The sequence below is a fragment of the Nerophis ophidion genome, linkage group LG01, assembly GCF_033978795.1.
Source record: "Nerophis ophidion isolate RoL-2023_Sa linkage group LG01, RoL_Noph_v1.0, whole genome shotgun sequence".
NCBI classification, from domain to species: domain Eukaryota; kingdom Metazoa; phylum Chordata; class Actinopteri; order Syngnathiformes; family Syngnathidae; genus Nerophis; species Nerophis ophidion.
This window is the reverse complement of record NC_084611.1, coordinates 41,096,413-41,118,304: the sequence shown is the minus strand read 5'-3', so window position 1 is coordinate 41,118,304 and position 21,892 is coordinate 41,096,413. Positions and strand designations below refer to the sequence as shown.

General features: G+C 41.2%; 1 protein-coding gene across 1 annotated transcript; it reads left to right on the top strand.

Annotated features, from left to right (window-relative positions):
- The first annotated feature begins 1,066 nt into the window (after window positions 1-1,066).
- On the top strand, window positions 1,067-21,891 carry rfc5 (replication factor C (activator 1) 5). Its single transcript, XM_061903150.1, has 11 exons — window positions 1,067-1,255; window positions 5,362-5,426; window positions 5,726-5,862; window positions 5,938-6,017; window positions 7,247-7,320; window positions 7,400-7,559; window positions 11,071-11,152; window positions 11,212-11,341; window positions 11,424-11,501; window positions 21,572-21,626; window positions 21,699-21,891. Exons 1-11 carry the CDS (start codon window positions 1,209-1,211, stop codon window positions 21,796-21,798), a joined length of 1,008 nt encoding a protein of 335 aa, XP_061759134.1. The 5' UTR covers window positions 1,067-1,208; the 3' UTR covers window positions 21,799-21,891.
- Window position 21,892: the final 1 nt, after the last annotated feature.

Below are 21,892 nucleotides of genomic sequence, written 5' to 3'. Positions count from 1 at the left end.
CAGATAGAACATTGGATTGAGGAAATGTTTTTTGATAACATCATGATATTCACAGATGCATCAAAAACTATAAATAGTAAAGTAGGAGCTGCTGCAGTTATCCCAAAAGGAAATATAGTGTTAAATAAAAGAATTATTGATAAACTATCTGTTTTTACAGGGGAATTGGTAGCAATTTATATGGCAGTTAACTGGATAGAGGAAAACAAAGCAAGGAAAGCAGTCATGTGCTCGGACTCCAGCAGTGCATTGACGAGCATAAAAAACATAACATCAGAAACAAGACAAGATATAGTTTATGAAATAGTTCAGGCAATCTACAGAATAAATAAAGCGGGAGGTGTGGTAACATTTCTCTGGGTTCCTGCTCATATAGGAGTTGAGGGAAATGAGTTAGCTGATAGATACGCAAAACAAGCAACCACTAAAACAGAAGTAAACATGGAGATTAAGCACAGTAAAGAAGAAGTGAAGAGCATAATTAAGATAGAAAACAATAAAAAGTGGCAGGATAATTGGAATAAGGAAATAAAAGGTAGAGAGTTTTACAAAGTCCAGAGGAGAGTAGGTGTCATGAGAGGAGGGGGTAGAAATAGGAAAGAAGAAGACATTATTACTAGAATGAGATTAGGACATACATATCTAAATTGTTCACTAAAATTGATAGGAAAACATACTACAGGGCTGTGTGATTTTTGCCATCAAATAGAAAATGTTGACCATGTTTTAATACAATGTAGGAAATACAATAGAGAAAGAGAAATACTGGAAAATAAGTTAGCAAAAGAAAATATTAGGTTAGAAGTGGGAGGTATATTAGGATTGCATTTAGAAAACATAGGATATAAAGCAATATACACATATTTAAAAAACACTGGGTTAAGTAAAAGAATATAGAGTAGGGATCCACCTCGGTCCACACTCCATTACAGTAGGTGGCGGTAATGCACACCAGAAGGTTGATTGCCAACCGCCATAAAAACAAAAGAAGAAGAAGAAGAAGAAGTCGGTTAAGCCCCGCCCATAATAACAGAGCGCGCTGCTCCTATTGGCTGTACGTTGCGTTACGTGAGAACAGTTTTTCCGGGTCCGCGTACTGCGCGCCAAACACGGCCACCAGGAAGCTCACGAAGTTGCAGCGACTTTGTGACCGTATGAAAGTAGTTATTCTGCAGCCCCAGAGGAGTTTGTCAAAGTATAATTGAGCAATGGAGTCTTCCAGTAAAGCGCCGCTGCAGTCCAGGAACTTACCCTGGTGAGGGAAACACGGCGAGGGGCATGCTAGCAAGCCAGCTAGCTACAGATAAAGTCGCTTCCTAGCCTCTTTCGCTATTATTATTCTCACACAGTTATCACTATACTGCTTAAATAATCGATTAATGCATCAATATCATAGTTATAGTTATCATCCTGTGTCCACCCGGGTTTAAAGTTATTTAAAATAAAGTGAGGTGTTATCCATCCATGTACTACCGCTTTTCCCTTTTGTGGCCGCGTTATACGGAGCCATCCATCCATTTCTACCGCTTGTTTCCTTTGGGATCGCGGAAGGCGCTGGTGCCTATCTCAGCTACAATCGGGTGGAAGGCAGGTACACCCTGGACAAGTCGCCACCTCATCGCAGGTTATACGGAGCCGAATATAATAATTGCTTAAGAAGTTGACTTGGGAGTTTATCATTTAGCCCAGGGGTGTCAAACTCACTTTAGATCGGGGGGCCACAAGGAGAAAAATCTACTCCTGAGTGGGCCGGACGGGTAAAATCACGACATGAATAACTTAAAAACCCACTACTACCGACCACGCAGTCTGATAGTTTATATATCAATGATGAAATATTAACATTGCAACACATGCCAATACGGCCTTTTTAGTTTACTAAATTGCAATTTAAAAAATGTTGCGCAAAGTATCCTGTTGAAAACGTCGCGGTATGATGACGCGTGACGTCACGGATTGTAACGGACATGTTGTTCCAGCCCCGATCCCAGCTATAAGTCGTCTGCTTTAATCGCATATTAAAGCAGACACATAGAATGGACCTGCTATCCCCGTTTAAATAAGAAAATCTCACTTCAGCAGGCCTTTCTATGTGTCATACTTGATCATTTTGCGATATTGCCATATTTTTGCTGAAAGGATTTAGTAGAGAACATCGACGATAAAGTTCGCAACTTTTGGTCGTTAATAAAAAAGCCTTGCCTGTACCGGAAGTAGCAGACGATGTGCGCGTGACGCCATGGGTTGTGGAGCTCCTTACATCCGCACATTATTTACAATCTTGGCCACCAGCAGCGAGAGCGATTTAGACAGAGAAAGCGACGATTTCCCCATTAATTTGAGCGAGGATGAAAGATTTGTGGATGAGGAAAGTGAGAGTGAAGGACTAGGGGGAAAAAAAGGCGAGTGCAGTGGGAGTGATTCAAATGTTATTAGACACATTTACTAGGATAATTCTGGAAAATCCCATATCTGCCTATTGTGTTACTAGTGTTTTAGTGAGATTATATGGTACCTGAAAGTCTGAGGGGTGTGGTGACCGCCAGTGTCTCCGGTGAGAGTAGGTAAGAGAGTCCGCAGCTGCAGGAGGACGCAAGCGCCGCTCATGTCTACTGTAAGAGCCGACTTATTACCACCATTTTCTCACCGAAACCTGCCGGTTGACATGTGGTCGGGAATAATGATCGCTTGACCGCTTTGTTCCATAGTAAAGCTTTACCTTCGGGAATGTAAACAAGGAAACACCGGCTGTGTTTGTGTTGCCAAAGGCAGCTGCAAACCACCGCTTCCCACCTACATCTCTCTTCTTTGACTTCTCCATTATTAATTGAACAAATTGCAAAAGATTCAGCAACACAGATGTCCAGAATACTGTGTAATTATGCCATGAAAAGAGACTATTTTTAGCCGTGAGCGGTGCTGGAAGAACATGTCCGCTACAACCGGTGACGTCACGCCCACGCGTCTGCATTCCGCGACGTTTTCAACAGGATACTTAGCGGGAAATTTAAAATTGCAATTTAGTAAATTAAACCGGCCGTATTGGCATGTATTGCAATGTTAAGATTTCATCATTGATATATAAACTATTAGACTGTGTGGTCGGTAGTAGTGGGTTTCAGTAGGCTTTTAAAAATAAGATTCAGATTGTTTTCTTTGTTTAAAAATAGAACAAGCACATTCTAAAAATGTGCAAATTATAATGTTGCTGTTTTTTACACGTACATGTTGCGGTTAATAGTATTCTACCTTTATTTGTCATTATTTTTCATTTGTGAATAAATGATGTGATAATATTCATCAGTCAACTCATTGGTGTTAAATTTCAATCCATCAAGATAAGAAAATAATATCAAAATCAAATTACAGGACGTTATTTATTAGGGCTGCGAATCTTTGGGGTCCCACGATTTGATTCAATATCGATTCTTGGGGTCACGATTCGATAATATATCAATTTTTTTCGATTCAACGCAATTCTCGATTCAAAAACTATATATTTCCGATTCAAAGCGATTCTGTATTCATTCAATACATGGGATTTCAGCAGGATCTACACTAGTCTGCTGACATGCTAGCAGAGTAGTAGATTTTTTTAAAAAAGCTTTTATAATTATAAAGGACAATGTTTTATCAACTGAATGCAATAATGTAAATTTGTTTTAACTACTAAACAAACCAAAAATTACTTATTTTATCTTTGTGAAAACATTGGACACAGTGTGTTGTCAAGCTAATGAGATGCGATGCAAGTGTAAGCCACTGTGACACTATAGTTATTTTTCTTTAACTTTTTATAAATGTCTAATGATAGCATAAATGATGGATTTTTAATCACTGCTATGCTGAAATTATAACTAATATTGATACTGTTGTTAATAATATTCATTTTTGTTTCACTACTTTTGTTCTGTGTTTGTGTTTTCTCAATTGCTCTGTTTATTGCAGTTCTGAGTTTTGCTGGGTCAGGTTTGGTTTTGGAATTGGATTGCATTGTTATGGTATTGCTGTGTATTGTTTTGTTGGATTGAAAAAAAAAAAACAATTAAAAAAAAAAAAAGTATGCGGCTGAGCCACATCAGAGCAATCAAAGAGCCGCATGCGGCCCGGAGCCGCGTGTTGCCGACCCATGATCTGCAGATACAAAGAACTGCTGTTGCGACATTTAGTGGACACATTTAGAACAGCAGTTTCTTTCATTCAAAAATGTCGGCTCATTTTTATACTTAGCAAACTCATCACGTGGCCCGGCTAAAACCTGATTGCGGGCCTAATCCGGCCCACGGGCCGTACATTTGACACCCCTGATTTAGCCGTTCCACAGTGGGAATAAAGGCTTAAATAACGAGATTTTTCCAATGCTCTACGGATCATGATGTATTTTGTTTTAAAACAGGCCTGGGCAATTATTTTGACTCGGGGGCCAAATTTAGAGAACAAAATGTGTCTGGGGGGCCGTTATATCTATTTTTAGGAAAACTAATACAAAACCTCACAATAAAGTCTAATTGAATGCTAAAAAAGTTATGAAAGACCGCATTAAAGACGGAATGGAATTTAAATTTTTCTGAAGGAATAAATAAAGTACTATCTATTCTAATCTAAATGTTTTCTATGAAAGATAAAACCTTGAATATTGAGAACATGTGAACGTCACCCCACCTCTCAATGAACATATTTTATTATCAAGCCAAATGCAACAAACACAGCGAAATATGACCGCAAAGGGTAAAACATAAACCCATCTATAATCTGATACATCTGATATATCACTAAGCTTTAGAACTTTCTTGTAAAAATCTCCTGCGTCTTTCCGACATCCGCATTTCAGGCTGGCCGCTCTAGAAACACTCCCGACCCACACTGCTTGGTGCCTCGTCTGACCTGCTGTGACGTAAATTACCATAGTAACTTGTAAGGTTGTACAGAATACGGGTATTAGTATAGTACTGCAATACTAATGAATCATATCTGGTACCATACCGCCTCTGAAAAGTACTGGTCCGCCACACCGTAAGATTTTCTGTTAAAATAAAGCCAACAATGCACATTTTTCTGGTACCCTTCAATTAGAAAAGTGTCTAAATAATATTGGCATCAGGACAACACTAGTCACTAAAATATTAAGCATTGAAATACTTGGTATAGTTCAAACCTTACGGTCATTAGAAAACATCACTGCACATCATAATGGCAGCTACACTTTCCATCCTAACGATCTAAAACATTTTTTGGAGAATGTCCCACGGGCCAGATTGAAAAGCTTAACGGGCGGCATGTGGCCTTACTTTGCCCAAGTCTGCTTTAAAAGGACTATTTCACAATGACATTGATGCCTAATAATTGTCTGTTTTTCTTTAGGGTTGAAAAATACAGACCGCAGAAACTCGACGACCTGATCTCTCACAAAGATATTCTCAGCACCAGTAAGTCCATGGCTAGGAATATCTCCATCCATTTTCCACCGCTTATTCCCTCCGGGTTCGCTGGAGCCAATCTCAGCTACAATCGGGCAGAAGGCAGAGTACACCCTGGACAAGTCGCCACCTCATCGCAGGGCCAACACAGATAGACAGACAACATTCACACTCATTCACACACTAGGGACCATTTAGTGTTGCCAATCAACTTAACTCCATAAGAATAACTAATTTAGAAAAAAAGTTTTGTTAAAGCTGCCAGATTTTAACCCCTTTTCGCAATCCTCCTGCACTTTTCGTTGCAGTCCAAAAATTCATCAGCGAGGACCGACTTCCACACCTTTTGTTCTACGGGCCTCCCGGTACTGGCAAAACCTCCACAATACTGGCCTGTGCCAAGCAGCTATACAAGGCCAAGGAATTCAGCTCCATGGTTCTGGAGGTACGTCCCACCTGAACGTTCCTTCGTAGAGTTTCAAAATGTCTCAGTTTTGATTAATATTTTTTCGATGTGAAGCTAAACGCATCAGACGACCGAGGCATCGACGTTGTCCGAGGTCCCGTCCTCAGCTTTGCCAGCACCAGAACCATCTTCAAGTAAGACCGATCACCAGCAGCCTGTATTGTAGACATGATACAGTGTTTCCCCCAGAAAATGTGTTAGTTAAGGTGGTGTCTCTCCGGCGGACAGAAGGGGGTGGGTGGGTGTAAGGCTCGGTGTAACTCGACCTGTTGCCATCATGTCTCCACCTTGTCGCTGCCATCAAATATCCTGGGGGGGGCAATAGACTACAGACTGTGGTGAAGTAGGCCGGCTTTGTCGCGTGAAGAATCCTAAAATTTTTGGTTGTGTTTTCTGCTCCATTTGCTGAATGGCGATATACAATATATATATCTCGATATTTTTTTACATAAAGTAAAAAAAAAACAGTCCTAGTTACCTGAGATACTAAATATGTCATTATTATGCAACATGCTGACATGTTCAACTCATCATGCTTAGTTTATTACAGCATTTGGGAAGTCTAGTTGATTTTTATTATGTATATGTTATATTTTTATCAACATGTGATAGCAGGGACCCTGCCATTCAATACTAGGCTGCTACATTTCTAATAATTAATGTAACTATAGCTGAAAAAATAGTACAATAGCAATAGGAGAGACTATTCATCCCTGAACACCATGGAGTTCATGTAGGCTTTATGATGCAGTTACATTAATACATCAACTCTCAGAGACAGCTTCAGGAAACTCTTCATTTAACATAATGTCCTTTTTGCTGCTTCAACACAGAAAAAGGTAAAGTGAAATAACAGACAGACAGAGCTTTGCTGTCCGTAACACACGCACGGCGCAAAATGAGCTAACGTTACGCTAAAAGCTAATTAGCCTTCACCTCAAGGACTGCGAGCGAGTTGAACTACCGTTCATGTTTCTAGAACGTCAACGGGCTCATAGTGATGTTACTAGTAGCTGACTGGGAGGTGTTTATTATAATTTGGGGAGAGTCCGCTGCCTAACTATCTGCTCATCACGACGCTGGAGCACTGACTCCATGAGGTCTGAATACGCACTACTGATTGGCTGTTACTGCTCTGCGTGTAACCAATCAGATGGTTCTGTGGGCGGGACAATGCTGGGTGCTGCAGAGGGTACTGACAGAGACAGAGGCAAAACGAAGCACAGCAGCTTTTTGAGACTTTAGCTTAGGCGGCATCTCTTTGTTATTAATGCGGCCGCCTTAGCAACAAAGCGCTGCAGGAAACCCTGATGATGGCGTCTTTTGTTTTCTTTTTTCCTCCTCTGTCTTTCTTGTGGCGCAGGAAAGGCTTCAAACTGGTGATACTGGACGAGGCGGACGCCATGACTCAGGATGCCCAGAATGCATTGCGGCGAGGTGAGTCAGCAGACATTTACCGCATCTAACATCCGGGCTGTGTTTTGTCCTCAAACTTATCTCACCGTCTTCCTCTCAGTGATCGAGAAGTTCACAGAGAACACTCGCTTCTGTTTGATCTGCAACTACCTGTCCAAAATCATCCCAGCGCTGCAGTCACGTTGCACAAGGTTTCGCTTCGGGCCGCTCTCGCCGGACCAGATGATCCCTCGGCTGGAGTACGTCATTCAGCAGGAGAGGTCAGTGTCCCTTTTCTAAGGTTTTTGTTTATTTGGAATGCTAAACTTAATTACCGTGGGCTTTTATGTCTGTGACAAGTGGACCCATGGCTATAAGGCTGCATTCAAGAAACATGTGATTTTTGACCCCTGACTAAGAAATTCATTTTTTATTACGCCAGCCTTTGTTAAAAGTAAAACAGAAGACCTGAATGCATTTTAAAGGGGAACATTATCACAATTTCAAAAGGGTTAAAAACAATAAAAATCAGTTCCCAGTGGCTTGTTGCATTTTTTTGAAGTTTTTTTCAAAATTTTACCGGTCTCGGAATATCCCTAAATAAAGCTTTAAAGTGCCTTATTTTCGCTATCTTCGAAACCACTATCCATTTCCCTGTGACGTCACACAGTGCTACCAATGTAAACAAACAATGGGAATACCACAGCAAGATATAGTGACATTAGCTCGGATTCAAACTCTGATTTCAGCGACTTAAGCGATTCAACAGATTACGCATGTATTGAAACAGATGGTTGGAGTATGAAAGTATTGAAGAAGAAACTGAAGCTATTGAGCGAATAGGTATTGACGCTATTCATAGCCATAGCATGGCCGAATAGCTGCGTTAGTATCGCCGGTAAAATGTGCGGACCAAACGATCAGGACTTTCGCATCTTTTGACACTGGAGCAACTTAAATCCGTCGATTGGTAAGTGTTTTTTGCATTAAATGTGGGTGGAAAGAAACGTAATATAGTTGCAAATGCATCTACAGGTTATCCATACATCTCTGTAGCATGTCTGCTTTAGCACCGCCGGTAAATAGCATGTTAGCATCGATTAGCGTAGCATGTTAGCATCGATTAGCTGGCAGTCAACATCAACAAAACTCACCTTTGTGATTTCGTTGACTATCGTTGCAAATGCATTTGCAGGTTATCCATACATCTCTGTGCCATGTCTGCCTTAGCATCGCCGGTAAAATGTGGAGACACTCCAGCACATTCAATGGGGGTCTGGCGGCAGACACTTTGGCATCTTCGGGCCTGTGGTGCAACTTGAATCTCTCCTTGTTAGTGTTGTTACACCCTCCGACAACACACCGTCGAGGCATGAAAATAGTCAAAAAAACGGAAAGTAACAAAGCTGAGACCCGGTGTTTGTAATGTGTTGAAAATGAAAATGGCGGCTGTATTACCTCGGCGACATCACATTCTGACGTCATCGCCTCAAGCGCGATAAACAGAAAGGCGTTTAATTCGCCAAAATTCACCCATTTAGATTTCGGAAATCGGTTAAAAAAATATATGGTCTTTTTTCTGCACCATCAAGGTATATATTGACGCTTACATAGGTCTGGTGATAATGTTCCCCTTTAAGGAGTTATGAAGTCAAAACACATGTTCAGTGTTATTCAAAACCACTCACTCATCCTTAACAAATTACAAGACGCTTTCAATTGCGCTTGATGAAGTTGATTTCAGATCCAAAGCGTGGCTTGCGACGACCTTAACGAATGGTCTTTTTTGTGCACGAGACCAATTAAGCCATAAAATTTTTTCCGTATTCTTTGTTGTCGGCAGATACTATGAAAAAAATAAATAACACAGAAACAAAAAAAGAAAAATTATTAAACACAAAGGCAGTAAAAAGTCAAGTGCTGACCTCGCCAATTGCTGTTTTTTGCCCACCTTATTACAAATATGGCACCTTCCTGCTGTACTAGTAATACTGCTAAATAGCAGGTGGCCGTGTTGCCCATACCCTTTTTGTTTCAATACTACCCCGCGACCCCGAAAGGGAATAAGCGGTAGAAAATGGATGGATGGATGGACTACTAGGAACCATGGGAATAATACTATGGGTGTCCCAACTCCCGATCTAAGATTAATACTGGATATTGGTCCAATTACAGCAAAAAAGACAAAAGTTTGGACACATCTCATTTTCTTTATTTTCATGACTATTTACATTGTTGATTGTGACTGAATCATCAAAACTATGACACCTGTAAAGTGAAAACTCCCTTGAAGCTTATCAGAGCAAAGGGTGGCTATTTTGAAGAAAAGAGAATATAGAACATGTTTTCAGTTATTTCACCTTTTTTTGTAAAGTACATAACTCCACATTTATTCATTCATAGTTTTTTGATGCCTTTAGTGACAATCTACAATGTAAATAGTCATAAAAATAAAGAAAACCCATTGAATGAGAAGGTGTGTCCAAACTTTTGACCTGTACTGTGTACATATATTTATATATATATATATATTTTTTTTATTTTTATTTTTTTTTTTAAAAGAGTTATGCAGTTGAAACGATACCACCTTGCCGGTATCTTCGGATGTGCCTTTGTTATGGCCGTTTGCTCTTCTCTGTGCCTGACGGGCACCGCACAGGGCGTTCCCTTTGGCTCAACCATCCTCTTGCGCTGGCTTCTCCGACGCACGACTACGCAACACAGCAAACTTTTCAAAAAGAAAATGGCAACTCCCGCGTGATGCAACGCTTTGGCTATTGGTGAGTGACTACAGCTTTATTTACACTTACACCAATTTGTATGTGTAAATTTGTAGTTGACAGGGAGGTGTTTATTATAATTTGGGGAGATTCCGCTGCCTTATGCTGCCATACCATGAATTGATTAACGTGGACCCCGACTTAATGATAATAACACTAGATTTTATTTGTAAAAAAGCACTTTACGTTGAGCAAACAACTTCAAAGTGCCACAGTGCAAAAAATTAATAAATAAAAAAAATAGTAATAAGAATAAGGATAAAAAGATAATACAAATAAAATATAAAACTAGAAACAGCCCAATAGCTAGAACCAGCATTGAAACACATTGAAAAACTTATTTGGGTGTTACGATTTGGTGGTCACTTGTACGGAATATGTACTGTACTGTGTCATCTACTAATAAAAGTTTCAATCAATCACTCAATCAATTAATGCTTACCAGCTAAACACCTTTCTGCTCACCACACTGCAGGAGCATTGACTCAATGCGGTCTGAATACGCACTGCTGATTGGCTGTTACTGCTCTGCGTGTAACCAATCAGATGGTTCTGTGGGTGGGACAATGCTGGGTGCTGCAGAGACGTACTGACAGAGGCAGTACGAAGCGTAGCAGCTTGTTAAGACATTAGTTTAGCCCGTGGCTCTTTGTAGTTAAGGCGGCCGCGGGAAACACTGCGCAAACTTACTGAATGTGCAATTATTGTTGTCGTTACTATGAATCATCTGCTCTATGGACAAAATACAGCCTATCGCTTGAAACGATAAAAATAAAAATGGCACGATAGACATTTTTCTATCGTGCCCACAATATGTATCATCTTATCGCCCAGCACTACCCCTACATAATATTCTATCCATAAATAACATATGTAACTTAATCTATAATTGAGATATTACCCAAGTAAGTGTTGTAATGCTGCGGTGTGTAAACACACACTTTACCTTCTTAAGTAATGCTCACTGTAGCGTCCTTCACTGGACATTTAATCTTTTTTAACCTCTCCACAGTATCGACATAACTCCAGACGGAATGAAGGCGGTCGTCACCTTGTCATCGGGTGATATGAGAAGATCCCTCAACATCCTGCAGGTAGGTCCTTCTTCTCCTTCTTTTTTAGCTTTGTGTGTGATGGACTGTCGTGACTGCAGAGCACCAGCATGGCGTACTCCAAGGTCACGGAGGAAACGGTTTACACCTGCACGGGTCACCCCCTCCGCTCGGACATCGCCAACATCCTCGACTGGTCCCTCAATAAAGACTTCAACACTGCTTACAGGCGTATCCTTTCGTCAACTGGCCTGGAGGCAAATTAAAAAAACAAAAAACATTTTTTTAAGAACCCCTGAATTTACCACATCAGAGATCCTGGAGCTGAAGACGTTAAAAGGTTTGGCACTGCAGGACATCCTCACTGAAGTCCACCTGCTCATCCATCGAGGTGAGAACAAACAGAAAGTGTGTTTCTTGGTCCTAACATGGCAAATAATATAAGTGGAAATAATCTGTTTCAGGGTCAAACTATAGCAATCATAAACACTTTAAAGAGGTTTGAGTCACATTTCATATTGTTGCTTACTAATTCCAAATCAAGAATATTATGACCAAAGTTACCACGGTTGTCGTTATTATTACGCATTGTTGAATATGCTCAAAAAGTACTTACACACACACACACTGGCATTAGGGCTGGGCGATATGGCCTTTTATTAATAGCTCGGATATTTTTATGCCATGTCACAATACACCATATATATCTCCATATTTTGCCTTAACCTTGAATTAACAATTAATGCATATAATCAAAGCAGTATGATGATTCTATGCGTCTACATTAAAACATTCTTGTTCACATTGCATTAACAAATGCTAATTTTAAACATTAATGCAGAGAGGGAAATCACAACTAAGTCAATTTACCAAAACTATTATTAAACAGTGGCACAAATATTCATGTCATTTCAAAACAGAAAGTGCAAGAATGTCAGAGATGTTTTAAAACAAGCTATTAGTGCGCTTTTGTGCATGATGTCACTAAGATGACATATCAAAACGACACTAAAATAAAGTGCACTTTTTGTACAGAACGCCACGATAATAGTTTACAACAATAGAGTATACTTTTGTGCATGATGTCACACAAGATATTTAAAAATGTGTCAAATAAAAATGAGCTGCATAATAGGAAATCAAATAGTGTAAGGGTAGGTTCCTGTGGACGTTATCTCCTTTTGTTGTTGACTATTTTTTTCCTTACGGTGTTGATCTGGAAATGTTTACTCCGGCATTCTGTGGGTGTGGCAACGGCCAAGATGTTGACATGCAGAGTTTCAAGCACTCTTCATTCTCTAGCGGGTGACTTTTCAAATGATGCTACACATTAGCAGTAATGCTACTTTTTGTAGCAACGCTTTTGCCGCATAATTGTTAATCTTCCCGCTTGAAGCCAAACCACCACCAGACGATGCACTCCGTGCTGTTTTTCTTGGAAATTAATTATTCCTCCGTTTGTTACCAGATTCGCACCATCTCTCTCTCGTATTACCACTCGCATCACAGCTAACATTACCCATGCCACTACCTCTCTGCTCCGCGAAGGCGTATACGTGCAGTATGTGACATATGTATGAAGGTGCGCTTGCTGTCTGTGAGAAGTAGAGACACGTAAGAGTGAGAAGACCCTGTAGTGTAAAGCCCGCAGCTAAAAGCAACTGCGTGAGAACTAGGGGTGTAACGGTACACAAAAATTTCGGTTCGGTACGTACCTCGGTTCGGAGGTCACGGTTCGGTTCATTTTCGGTAAAGTAAGAAAAAAACTAAATATACATTTTTTGATTATTTATTTAACAAATTTGCTAAATCTTCCACCAAAAATATTTTGATGTGAAGTAATCGGAAACTTGGATAGGTCAATAATTCATAATAACATTGATTTTGATTCAATAATATGTTTTGAGCAATGACAGTTTGAAAGAAAAAACAGCTTTGTTTAATTAGACAACGTTGCTACTTTTTCTACATTACATTTAGCCTTTAAGCTTTTTTATTTCACTTTTGTTTATGTTTTTGTTTATTTTATTAGTATTTTTAGAATGTGCCATGGGCCTTTAAAACATTAGGTGTGTGCCGCAAATGGCCTCCGGGGCACACTTTTGAAACCCCTGCTATAGATATTAAAAAATTAAATCAGAGCCTGGCGACGCATGCATGTTTATCATAACTCTCTCGCTCTGTCTGTCTCTGTCCCTCCCTCACGAATGCTGCTGTGTGCACAAATTGTCTTGTTTTGAACCCCTTCTTAACGTACATTGAAAATACACTCAACCCTAACTTAAAATGCCGGACTTTTGAGGCATTTAAGAAACTCCACCCGGACAGCCCCGCAAAAGAGGACATGTCCGGTGAAAAGAGGAGGTATGGTCAGTCTATCATAGCCCAGTCGTTGCTAGCATGCCGTGTGTTGTTTTTTTGAATGATTGAAACTTTTATTAGTAGATTGCACAGTACAGTACATATTCCGCACAATTGACCACTAAATGGTAACACCCCAATAAGTATTTCAACCTGTTTTAAGTCGGGGTCCACATAAATCAATTTATGGTGCCTCGTAGGGGTGCAACGGATCAAAAAACTCACGGATTTGATCATTTTTTTTTCGAATCAGCAAAAAAAAAAAAAAGACAAGACAAATAAACAGAAGTTTTGCCGTTTTGTTTTGTAACACTTTTAAATTATTAAATTAAAATATATAAAATCTAGTTCAAGTGCACAAGGCATAATATATATTTTTTAACATAATTAATGAAAAACAGTGCCACATAAAAAGGGATTTCTCCTTTCCTCCACTGCTTGTGTCAGTACCTGCTCAAGGTGACTCTCGTAGAGGGGGCGTGTCTTCTCATCTCCCACTCTGCTGTGATGAAATGAGCGCTTATGGTCATATAGTTCCCCTGGACCTCCACCCTTCTGTCGTGAGCGCAAGTGATGTCGCTCGGGATAGTTCGTCCACAACTTTTTTCTTCCCTTGCTCATAAAAACTGGCACAATCTTAACGTTGAAGTTGGTGCGCGACGGGATGTCGTAATGTGGCTGAAGCACTTTCAGCATGTGTTTAAAACCCTCGTTTAGCACAATGGAGTCTGCACCTATAAACACACCGATTAAATGGCACGGGGCGTTCAAGTTCCTCCGTTACTCCGCTCGCCATTACCACGCTGTGCGAACAACTTTTTTTTTTTTCATAATTCAGACCGCGGATCACGTGTGTGCCGAACCGAAGATATTGATCCGAACGGATCAATGTTGATCCGTTGCACCACTAATGCCTCGATGTGCATTGTTTACAAAACGTGCGGTGCGCTACTTAATATGTCCGGGTCGTTCGGTACTCCTACGAACCGAACCGAAACCCCCGTACCAAATCGGTTCAATACAAATACACGTACCGTTACACCCCTAGTGAGAACGTATCCTCCAATATCACGATTTAGTCATTTTCTATATCGCACAGAGACACACCCGCGATATATCGAGTATATCGATACATCGCCCAGCCCTAACTGGAATCTAACAAGTTTTATTGAAAAATAAATAAACAGGCACACCATGTACTTTCCTTGGCAGGGGTATGAAGTAAAAAGGTCTTATATTCATGTTAGCAGTTACGATAGCTAGCGATCAGCGCACTAACTGCCATAAACTGCTCTGCTTATATGATCTATTCTGTCGCAAGCTTACATGGCACTTTATGCAGTATGGATTAAGTTAAACATGGTCTACATTACACAAAAACACACTAAAAAAATGGCTCCTGCAAACCAAAATGGCCAACTACCTATGCGTTTCACAGTACAATGCAGTAGAGCCCTGCTATCTACAGAGTTACTTTCCAAAACCCCCAACCAATGGCGAAAAAATGCAAATAATGAATGCATCCATAAAAAGCCCCAAAATTGCTTCTCTGTGACTCTGTCATCAAAAAACATTTAAAATGTGCTTTAACACAAACCATTACAAGCTAAACATATGGAATATTCTATATAAAAAAAGTTACACATCTCCACATCTTGTCAAATCATCTTTCTGGTTGTAAATGTTGAGTACATTGAAAAAGCACCCTCTGCTGGGTATACAGCTGCAGCACTTTCCTTTTCATCAGACCACTTTAAGTAGCCATGTTTTAAGTTTTATTACCAATGATTGTCACACACACACTCTAGGTGTGGGGAAATGTGTCCTCTGCATTTGACCCATCCCCTTGTTCACCCCCTGGGAGGTAAGGGGAGCAGTGAGCAGCAGCGGTGGCCGCGCTCCTGGAATCTCTTGATGATTTAATCCCCCCCCAATTCCAACCCTTGATGTTGAGTTCCAATCACGGAGGTAATGGGTCCCATTTTATAGTCTTTGGTATGACTCGGCCAGGGTTTGAACTGACAACGTACCGATATCAGGGCGGACACTCTAACCAAAAGGCCAGTATAGGTGAATAGTACAATTAAAGAGAAAATCTGTGAATGCGCCAGGTAGCACATGATCTCAAGATTTATCAATCAATGTTTATTTATACAGCCCTAAATCACAAGTGTCTCAAAGGGCTGCACAAACCACAACGACATCCTCGGTAGAGCCCACATAAGGGCAAGGAAAAACTCACCCCAGTGGTACGTCGGTGACAGATGGCGGCGCCCGGACGGGCTGCGACGTCAAGGGGCTCTTGCTAAAGATGGAACATTTAAATACCGGAAAATTTTGCAAATTTCATGGCTGGCTTACAGCGTGGTCACTCCGTGATCACTTACGACCGCCAGACAATTGTGGATGTGGAAGGATTGGGCCGTTTTGGACTGAATGACGCGTGCTTGCTAAACCGACCAGCTAGCATGAGAATACTTCGCCGGCTACATCCAGCAGCCTGTGAAGCAGCGGTGTATAGTACCAGCGGAGGCCGTCAAAGGAATAGACGCAAGCGGTGTGATCGGAAACGCGGATGCCGAGCGGGGCTAAAATCATAGCAAAAGGCTAATCCCCACAGAACACCACTTCCCTCCATCCTGAAGCCGGATTTAAAAGGAAGACACGGGCCTACTGGCCTAGGTAAGGAGTCAGTTAAGTTAGAACAAGTTTTTTCTACTGTGATTGTTTCAGAGTTGGACATGCGTTTTACTGAGTTGGCAAACTATGATGCGTTCAGTTTATCAGAGCACCAAACAAACAATCTGAAAATTCCCGTCATATCAATTCCTAGATATGGTCGTAATTATCTTAAGTCCACTACGCATAATAAACACAACATTATTAATATGGCTACTACGGATAATTTGATCAAAAATTCCCTACAACAGCCCACTACCTATAATATAGGTTTTTTAAACATAAGATCATTGTCTCCCAAAACGTTATTAGTTAATGAGGTCATCAGAGACAACAATCTTAACGTCATCGGTCTCAGCGAAACCTGGCTTAAACCAGACAACTTTTTTGCGCTAAATGAGGCATCTCCTCCTAACTATACGTATGCGCATATTGTCCGTCCCCTTAAAAGGGGTGGGGGGGTCGCACTAATATACAAGCAAAACTTTAACCTTAGTCCTAACATAAATAATGTAAATCGTTTGAGGTGCTTACTATGAGGTCTGCCACACTGCTGCCTCTATACCTGGCTGTTATCTACCGCCTCCCAGGGCCCTATTCGGACTTTATCAATGAATTCTCAGAGTTTGTTGCTGATTTAGTGACGCACGCTGATAATTTAATTATAATGGGGGACTTTAATATCCATATGAATACCAAATCGGACCCACAGTGCGTAGCGCTCCAGACTATCAGGATGCAGTGCGTCTCCCATAACAATGTGACCTCGGACTATGTTAAGGTAACGTGTGGAGTTCCCCAGGGTTCAGTCCTTGGCCCTGCACTCTTCAGCATCTACATGCTGCCGCTAGGTGACATCATACGCAAATACGGTGTTAGCTTTCACTGTTATGCTGATGACACCCAACTCTACATGCCCCTAAAGCTGACCAACACGCCTGATTGTAGTCAGCTGGAGGCGTGTCTTAAAGAAATTAAACAATGTCTGCTAACTTTCTGCAACTCAACGCCAAAAAAACGGAAATGCTGATTATCGGTCCTGCTAATACAACTTTAACATTTGACAATTAAACAAGGCGACTCGGTAAAGAATCTGGGTATTATATTCGACCCAACTCTCTCCTTTGAGTCACACATCAAAAGCATTACTAAAACGGCCTTCTTTCATCTCCCTATTATCGCTAAAATCCGCTCCATTTTGTCCACTAACGACGCTGAGATCATTATCCATGCGTTTCTTACTTCTCGCCTCGATTACTGTAACGTATTATTTTCGGGTCTCCCCATGTCTAGCATTAAAAGATAACAGTTGGTTCAAAATGCGGCTGCTAGACTTTTGACAAGAACAAGAAAGTTTGATCATATTACGCCTATACTGGCTCTCCTGCACTGGCTTCCTGTGCACTTAAGATGTGACTTTAAGGTTTTACTACTTACGTATAAAAAACTACACGGTCTAGCTCCATCCTATCTTGCCGATTGTATTGTACCATATGTCCCGGCAAGAAATCTGCGTTCAAAGGACTCCGGCTTATTAGTGATTCCCAAAGCCCAAAAAAAGTATGCGGGCTATAGAGCGTTTTCCGTTCGGGCTCCAGTACTCTGGAATGCCCTCAGTTCAAGATGCTACCTCAGTAGAAGCATTTAGGTCTCACCTTATAACTCATTTGTATACTCTAGCCTTTAAAGGCCTACTGAAACCCACTACTACCCACCACGCAGTCTGATAGTTTATATATCAATGATGAAATATTAACATTGCAACGCATGGCAATACGGCCTTTTTAGTTTACTAAATTACAATTTTAAATTTCCCGGGAGTTTCGTCTTCGAAACGTCATGTAATGATGACGTGTACGCAAGACGTTACGGGTTTTTAGGAAGTATGAAAATTTTGTTTAAAAAGTCAGTTCTTACCGGAAAAAAGCTGAGCTTGTGCCGTCCGTAGCTGCCGTCGACTCCCATGAGACACCGATTATCAGGTACTATTAAACTCACTAAAACACTAGCAACACAATAGAAAGATAAGGGATTTACCAGAATTAACTCAGTATATGTGTCTAAAAACATCAAAATCCGTCCCAATGAGATCGCGTTTTTATTTTTTTCCTAGTCCGTCGCTATCAATATCCTCAAACACGAATCTTTCATCCTTGCTCAAATTAATGGGGAAATTGTCGTTTTCTCGGTCCGAATAGCACATTTTGTTGGAGGCTCCTATTAAAAACAATGTGAATATGTGAGGAGCCATCACACGGGTGACGTCATCGTCTGCGACTTCCGGTAGAGGCAGGGCATTTCTCTTAACACCGACAGTTGCAAACTTTATCGTGGATGTTCTTTACTAAATCCTTTCAGCAAAAATATGGCAATATCGCGAAATGATCAAGTATGACACATAGAATGGACCTGCTATCCCCGTTTAAATAAGAAAATCTCATTTCAGTAGGCCTTTAAATAGACTCCCTGTTTAGACTAGTTGATCTGCCGTTTCTTTTCTTTTTCTCCTCTGTCCCACTGGAGGGGGTCCGGTCCGGTGGGCATGGATGAGGTGCTGGCTGTCCTGAGTCGGGATTCAGGATGGACCGCTCGTACAGAGCCGGGAACCAGGATGGACCGCTCGCCTGCGTATCGGTTGGGGACATCCCTGTGCTGCTGATCCGCCTCTGCTTGTGGTGGTTTCCTGCTGGCTCCACTGTGGACGGGACTCTCTCTGCTGTGTTGGATCCACTTTGGACTGGACTCTCACGGTTGTGTTGGATCCACTATGGATTGAACTTTCACAGTATCACGTTAGACCCTCTCGACATCCATTGCTTTCGGCTCTCCTAGGGGGGGGGGTGCCCACATATGCGGTCCTCCCTAAGGTTTCTCATAGTCATCATTGTCAACGACGTCCCACTGGGTGGAAGTCCCACTGGGTGTGAGTTTTCCTTGCCCTTATGTGGGCTCTACCGAAGATGTCGTTGTGGTTTGTACAGCCCTTTGAGACACTAGTGATTTAGGGCTATATAAATAATCATTGATTGATTGATTGACACTGAAAAACCTTGGAGAGGACCGCATATGTGGGCAACCCCCCCACCCCCCAGGGGAGCGAAAGCAATGGATGTCGAGCTGGTCTAACATGATATTGTGAAAGTCCAATCCATAGTGGATCTAACAACGATGAGAGTCCAGTCCAAAGTGGATCCAATATAGTAGCGAGAGTCCCGTCCAAAGTGGAGCCAGCAGGAAACCATCCCAGAAAGAAGCGGATCAGCAGCGCAGAGATGTCCCCAACCGATACACAGGCGAGCGGTCCATCCTGGGTCTGGACTCTGGACAGCCAGCACTTCATCCATGGCCACCGGACCTGTGTCCCCCCCCCCTCCATAAGGGAGAGTGGAACAGAGGAGAAAAAGAAAAGAAACAGTAGATCAACTGGTCTAATAAGGGGGTCTATTTAAAGGCTAGAGTATACAGGCAAGGGAATTTTCCGCGGATCCGAGGAATTCCGCCGATTTTGGCGCCGCCAGGGTCATTTCTCTGAATCGTTTAAATCCTGGGAGAAAATTATAGGAGGGGTTAGGTACTCATGGTTTTTGTCTCTGCGTTGACCTAGTTATCAGTACAAGGCAGAGAATTCCCGCGAAAAATATAATGCCAATGCGTGAAGGCACCAGATTGGCTAGCTCTACTATCAGCTGACAACATCAAGCAATGACATTGCCCGTTATAGGCGTCTGCATGCGTCGTTTGCCAACAATATCTTTTCCCTGATCTTCAATTATTGTGAGCGTTTCTGAACTCGTATTCTGTTTATATTGGTTGATATTATCGGCGACTAATCTGGAAAGAAAACACAGTAGCTCTCAATTAACACGTTTCTTTGTTGACAAAACAGTTTCGGACATGGTTAAGCTTATTCAAGATAGGAATGCTTCATTAGCGAAAGATATCGATAAGGGCGTGAGAAACAAGTGGAACTGGGCATGGCTCGATATATCTATCAAACTGAAGGTGAAGATTAACAACAATATCGTAGAAGTAGACGAACTGATCAGCGATTTCATTGCAAAGTGCGATGAACCGGGACATGCTCAGTGCTTATATTGCAAGGACATTGTGAACTATGGATCTCGGGGAATGGTGGCACTCTTTGACCACGCGAAATCGGCAAGGCATCTAAGTAAAGTGAGTTTACGGAGAAAAATTCTGGTTAATCCATTTGTAGGCCTATTTTTGTCTATAATCCAAAAGTGTGCAAGAATTTGATGTATGTGTAAACTTGTATATATAAATTTCATCATATGATACATTTTTATGAAAATATTTGCTAATAAATGTGAAATTTTGGTCAGGGGAATATTGTTAGATTTTGACTCAAAATAGCAGGAAATGCATCCTAAGCTAACATAGATTTCAAAATTTTTTCTTGCCGGGACATATGGTACAATACAATCGGCAAGATAGGCTGGAGCTAGACCGTTAAGTATTTTATACGTAAGTAATAAAACCTTAAAGTCACATCTTAAGTGCACAGGAAGCCAGTGCAGGTGAGCCAGTATAGGTATATATATATAGGTATATATATATATAAAGGTATATACAGTCTAGGCGTAATATGATCAAACTTTCTTGTTCTTGTCAAAAGTCTAGCAGCCGCATTTTGTACCAACTGTAATCCTTTAATGCTAGACATGGGGAGACCCGAAAATAATACGTTACAGTAATCGAGACGAGACGTAACAAACGCATGGATAATGATCTCAGCGTTGTTAGTGGACAAAATGGAGCGAATTTTAGCGATATTACGGAGATGAAAGAAGGCCGTTTTAGTAACGCTTTTAATGTGTGGCTCAAAGGAGAGAGTTTGGTCGAAGATAATACCCAGATTCTTTACCGTGTCACCTTGTTTAATTGTTGGATGTCAATTGTTAAAGTTGTATTATTAGATTTAGTATATTTTTCAGTATGTTAAAGACCTCCAAAAGGAAATTTAATTGCTGAAATTACTTGTTTGAATTAAAAATAATAACATATACATTGTGTATATTTACATTTCGTCACAGGCAGAATATTCCACAGATTAAAGCCCATTTTCTTTTTAATTACTAGAAAGTTTATTCTACTCAGTGGCCTAGTGGTTTGAGTGTCCGCCCTGATATTGGTAGGTTGTGAGTTCAAACCCCGGCCGAGTCATACCAAAGACTATAAAAATGGGACCCATTATCTCCCTGCTTGGTACTCAGCATCAAGGGTTGGAATTGGGGGTTTAATCACCAAAAATGATTCCCGGGCGCGGCACCGCTGCTGCCCACTGCTCCCCTCACCTCCCAGGGGGTGATCACCACACCTAGTATATGTGTGACAATCATTGGTACTTTAACTTGTGTTTGTTGCAGTCTGTTTCCAATTGTTATTTTATTTTTCTTGTAGTGGACTTCCCGGCCTCTGTCCGAATGGGTTTGCTCATCAAGCTAGCTGACGTGGAGTAAGTCACATGACTTTGACGGTGCGCCAAAGTTAAGTGTTGACTAAAAAGCGGCGTCCTCTCCATCCGCAGGCACAGGTTAGCATCCGGCACAAACGAGAAGATCCAGCTAAGCTCCATGGTGGCGGCGTTCCAAGCGGTTAGGGACCTGGTGGTCAGTGAGGCCTCTTAGGGGTCACCAATGGCAGCCTTACAGTCAGTCAGTACTTACGTTGCATGTTTATTCCCCACATCCACCACAATAAAACACAAAGAACGACACAAAT

Excerpts from the sequence above, each read along its gene's own strand:
- rfc5 (XM_061903150.1), top strand. The coding sequence starts at position 1,209 with ATGGAGTCTTCCAGTAAAGCGCCGCTGCAGTCCAGGAACTTACCCTG. Across the intron at positions 7,321-7,399 it reads CCAGAATGCATTGCGGCGAG|TGATCGAGAAGTTCACAGAG; the intron begins GTGAGTCAGCAG and ends TCTTCCTCTCAG. Across the intron at positions 7,560-11,070 it reads TACGTCATTCAGCAGGAGAG|TATCGACATAACTCCAGACG; the intron begins GTCAGTGTCCCT and ends ACCTCTCCACAG.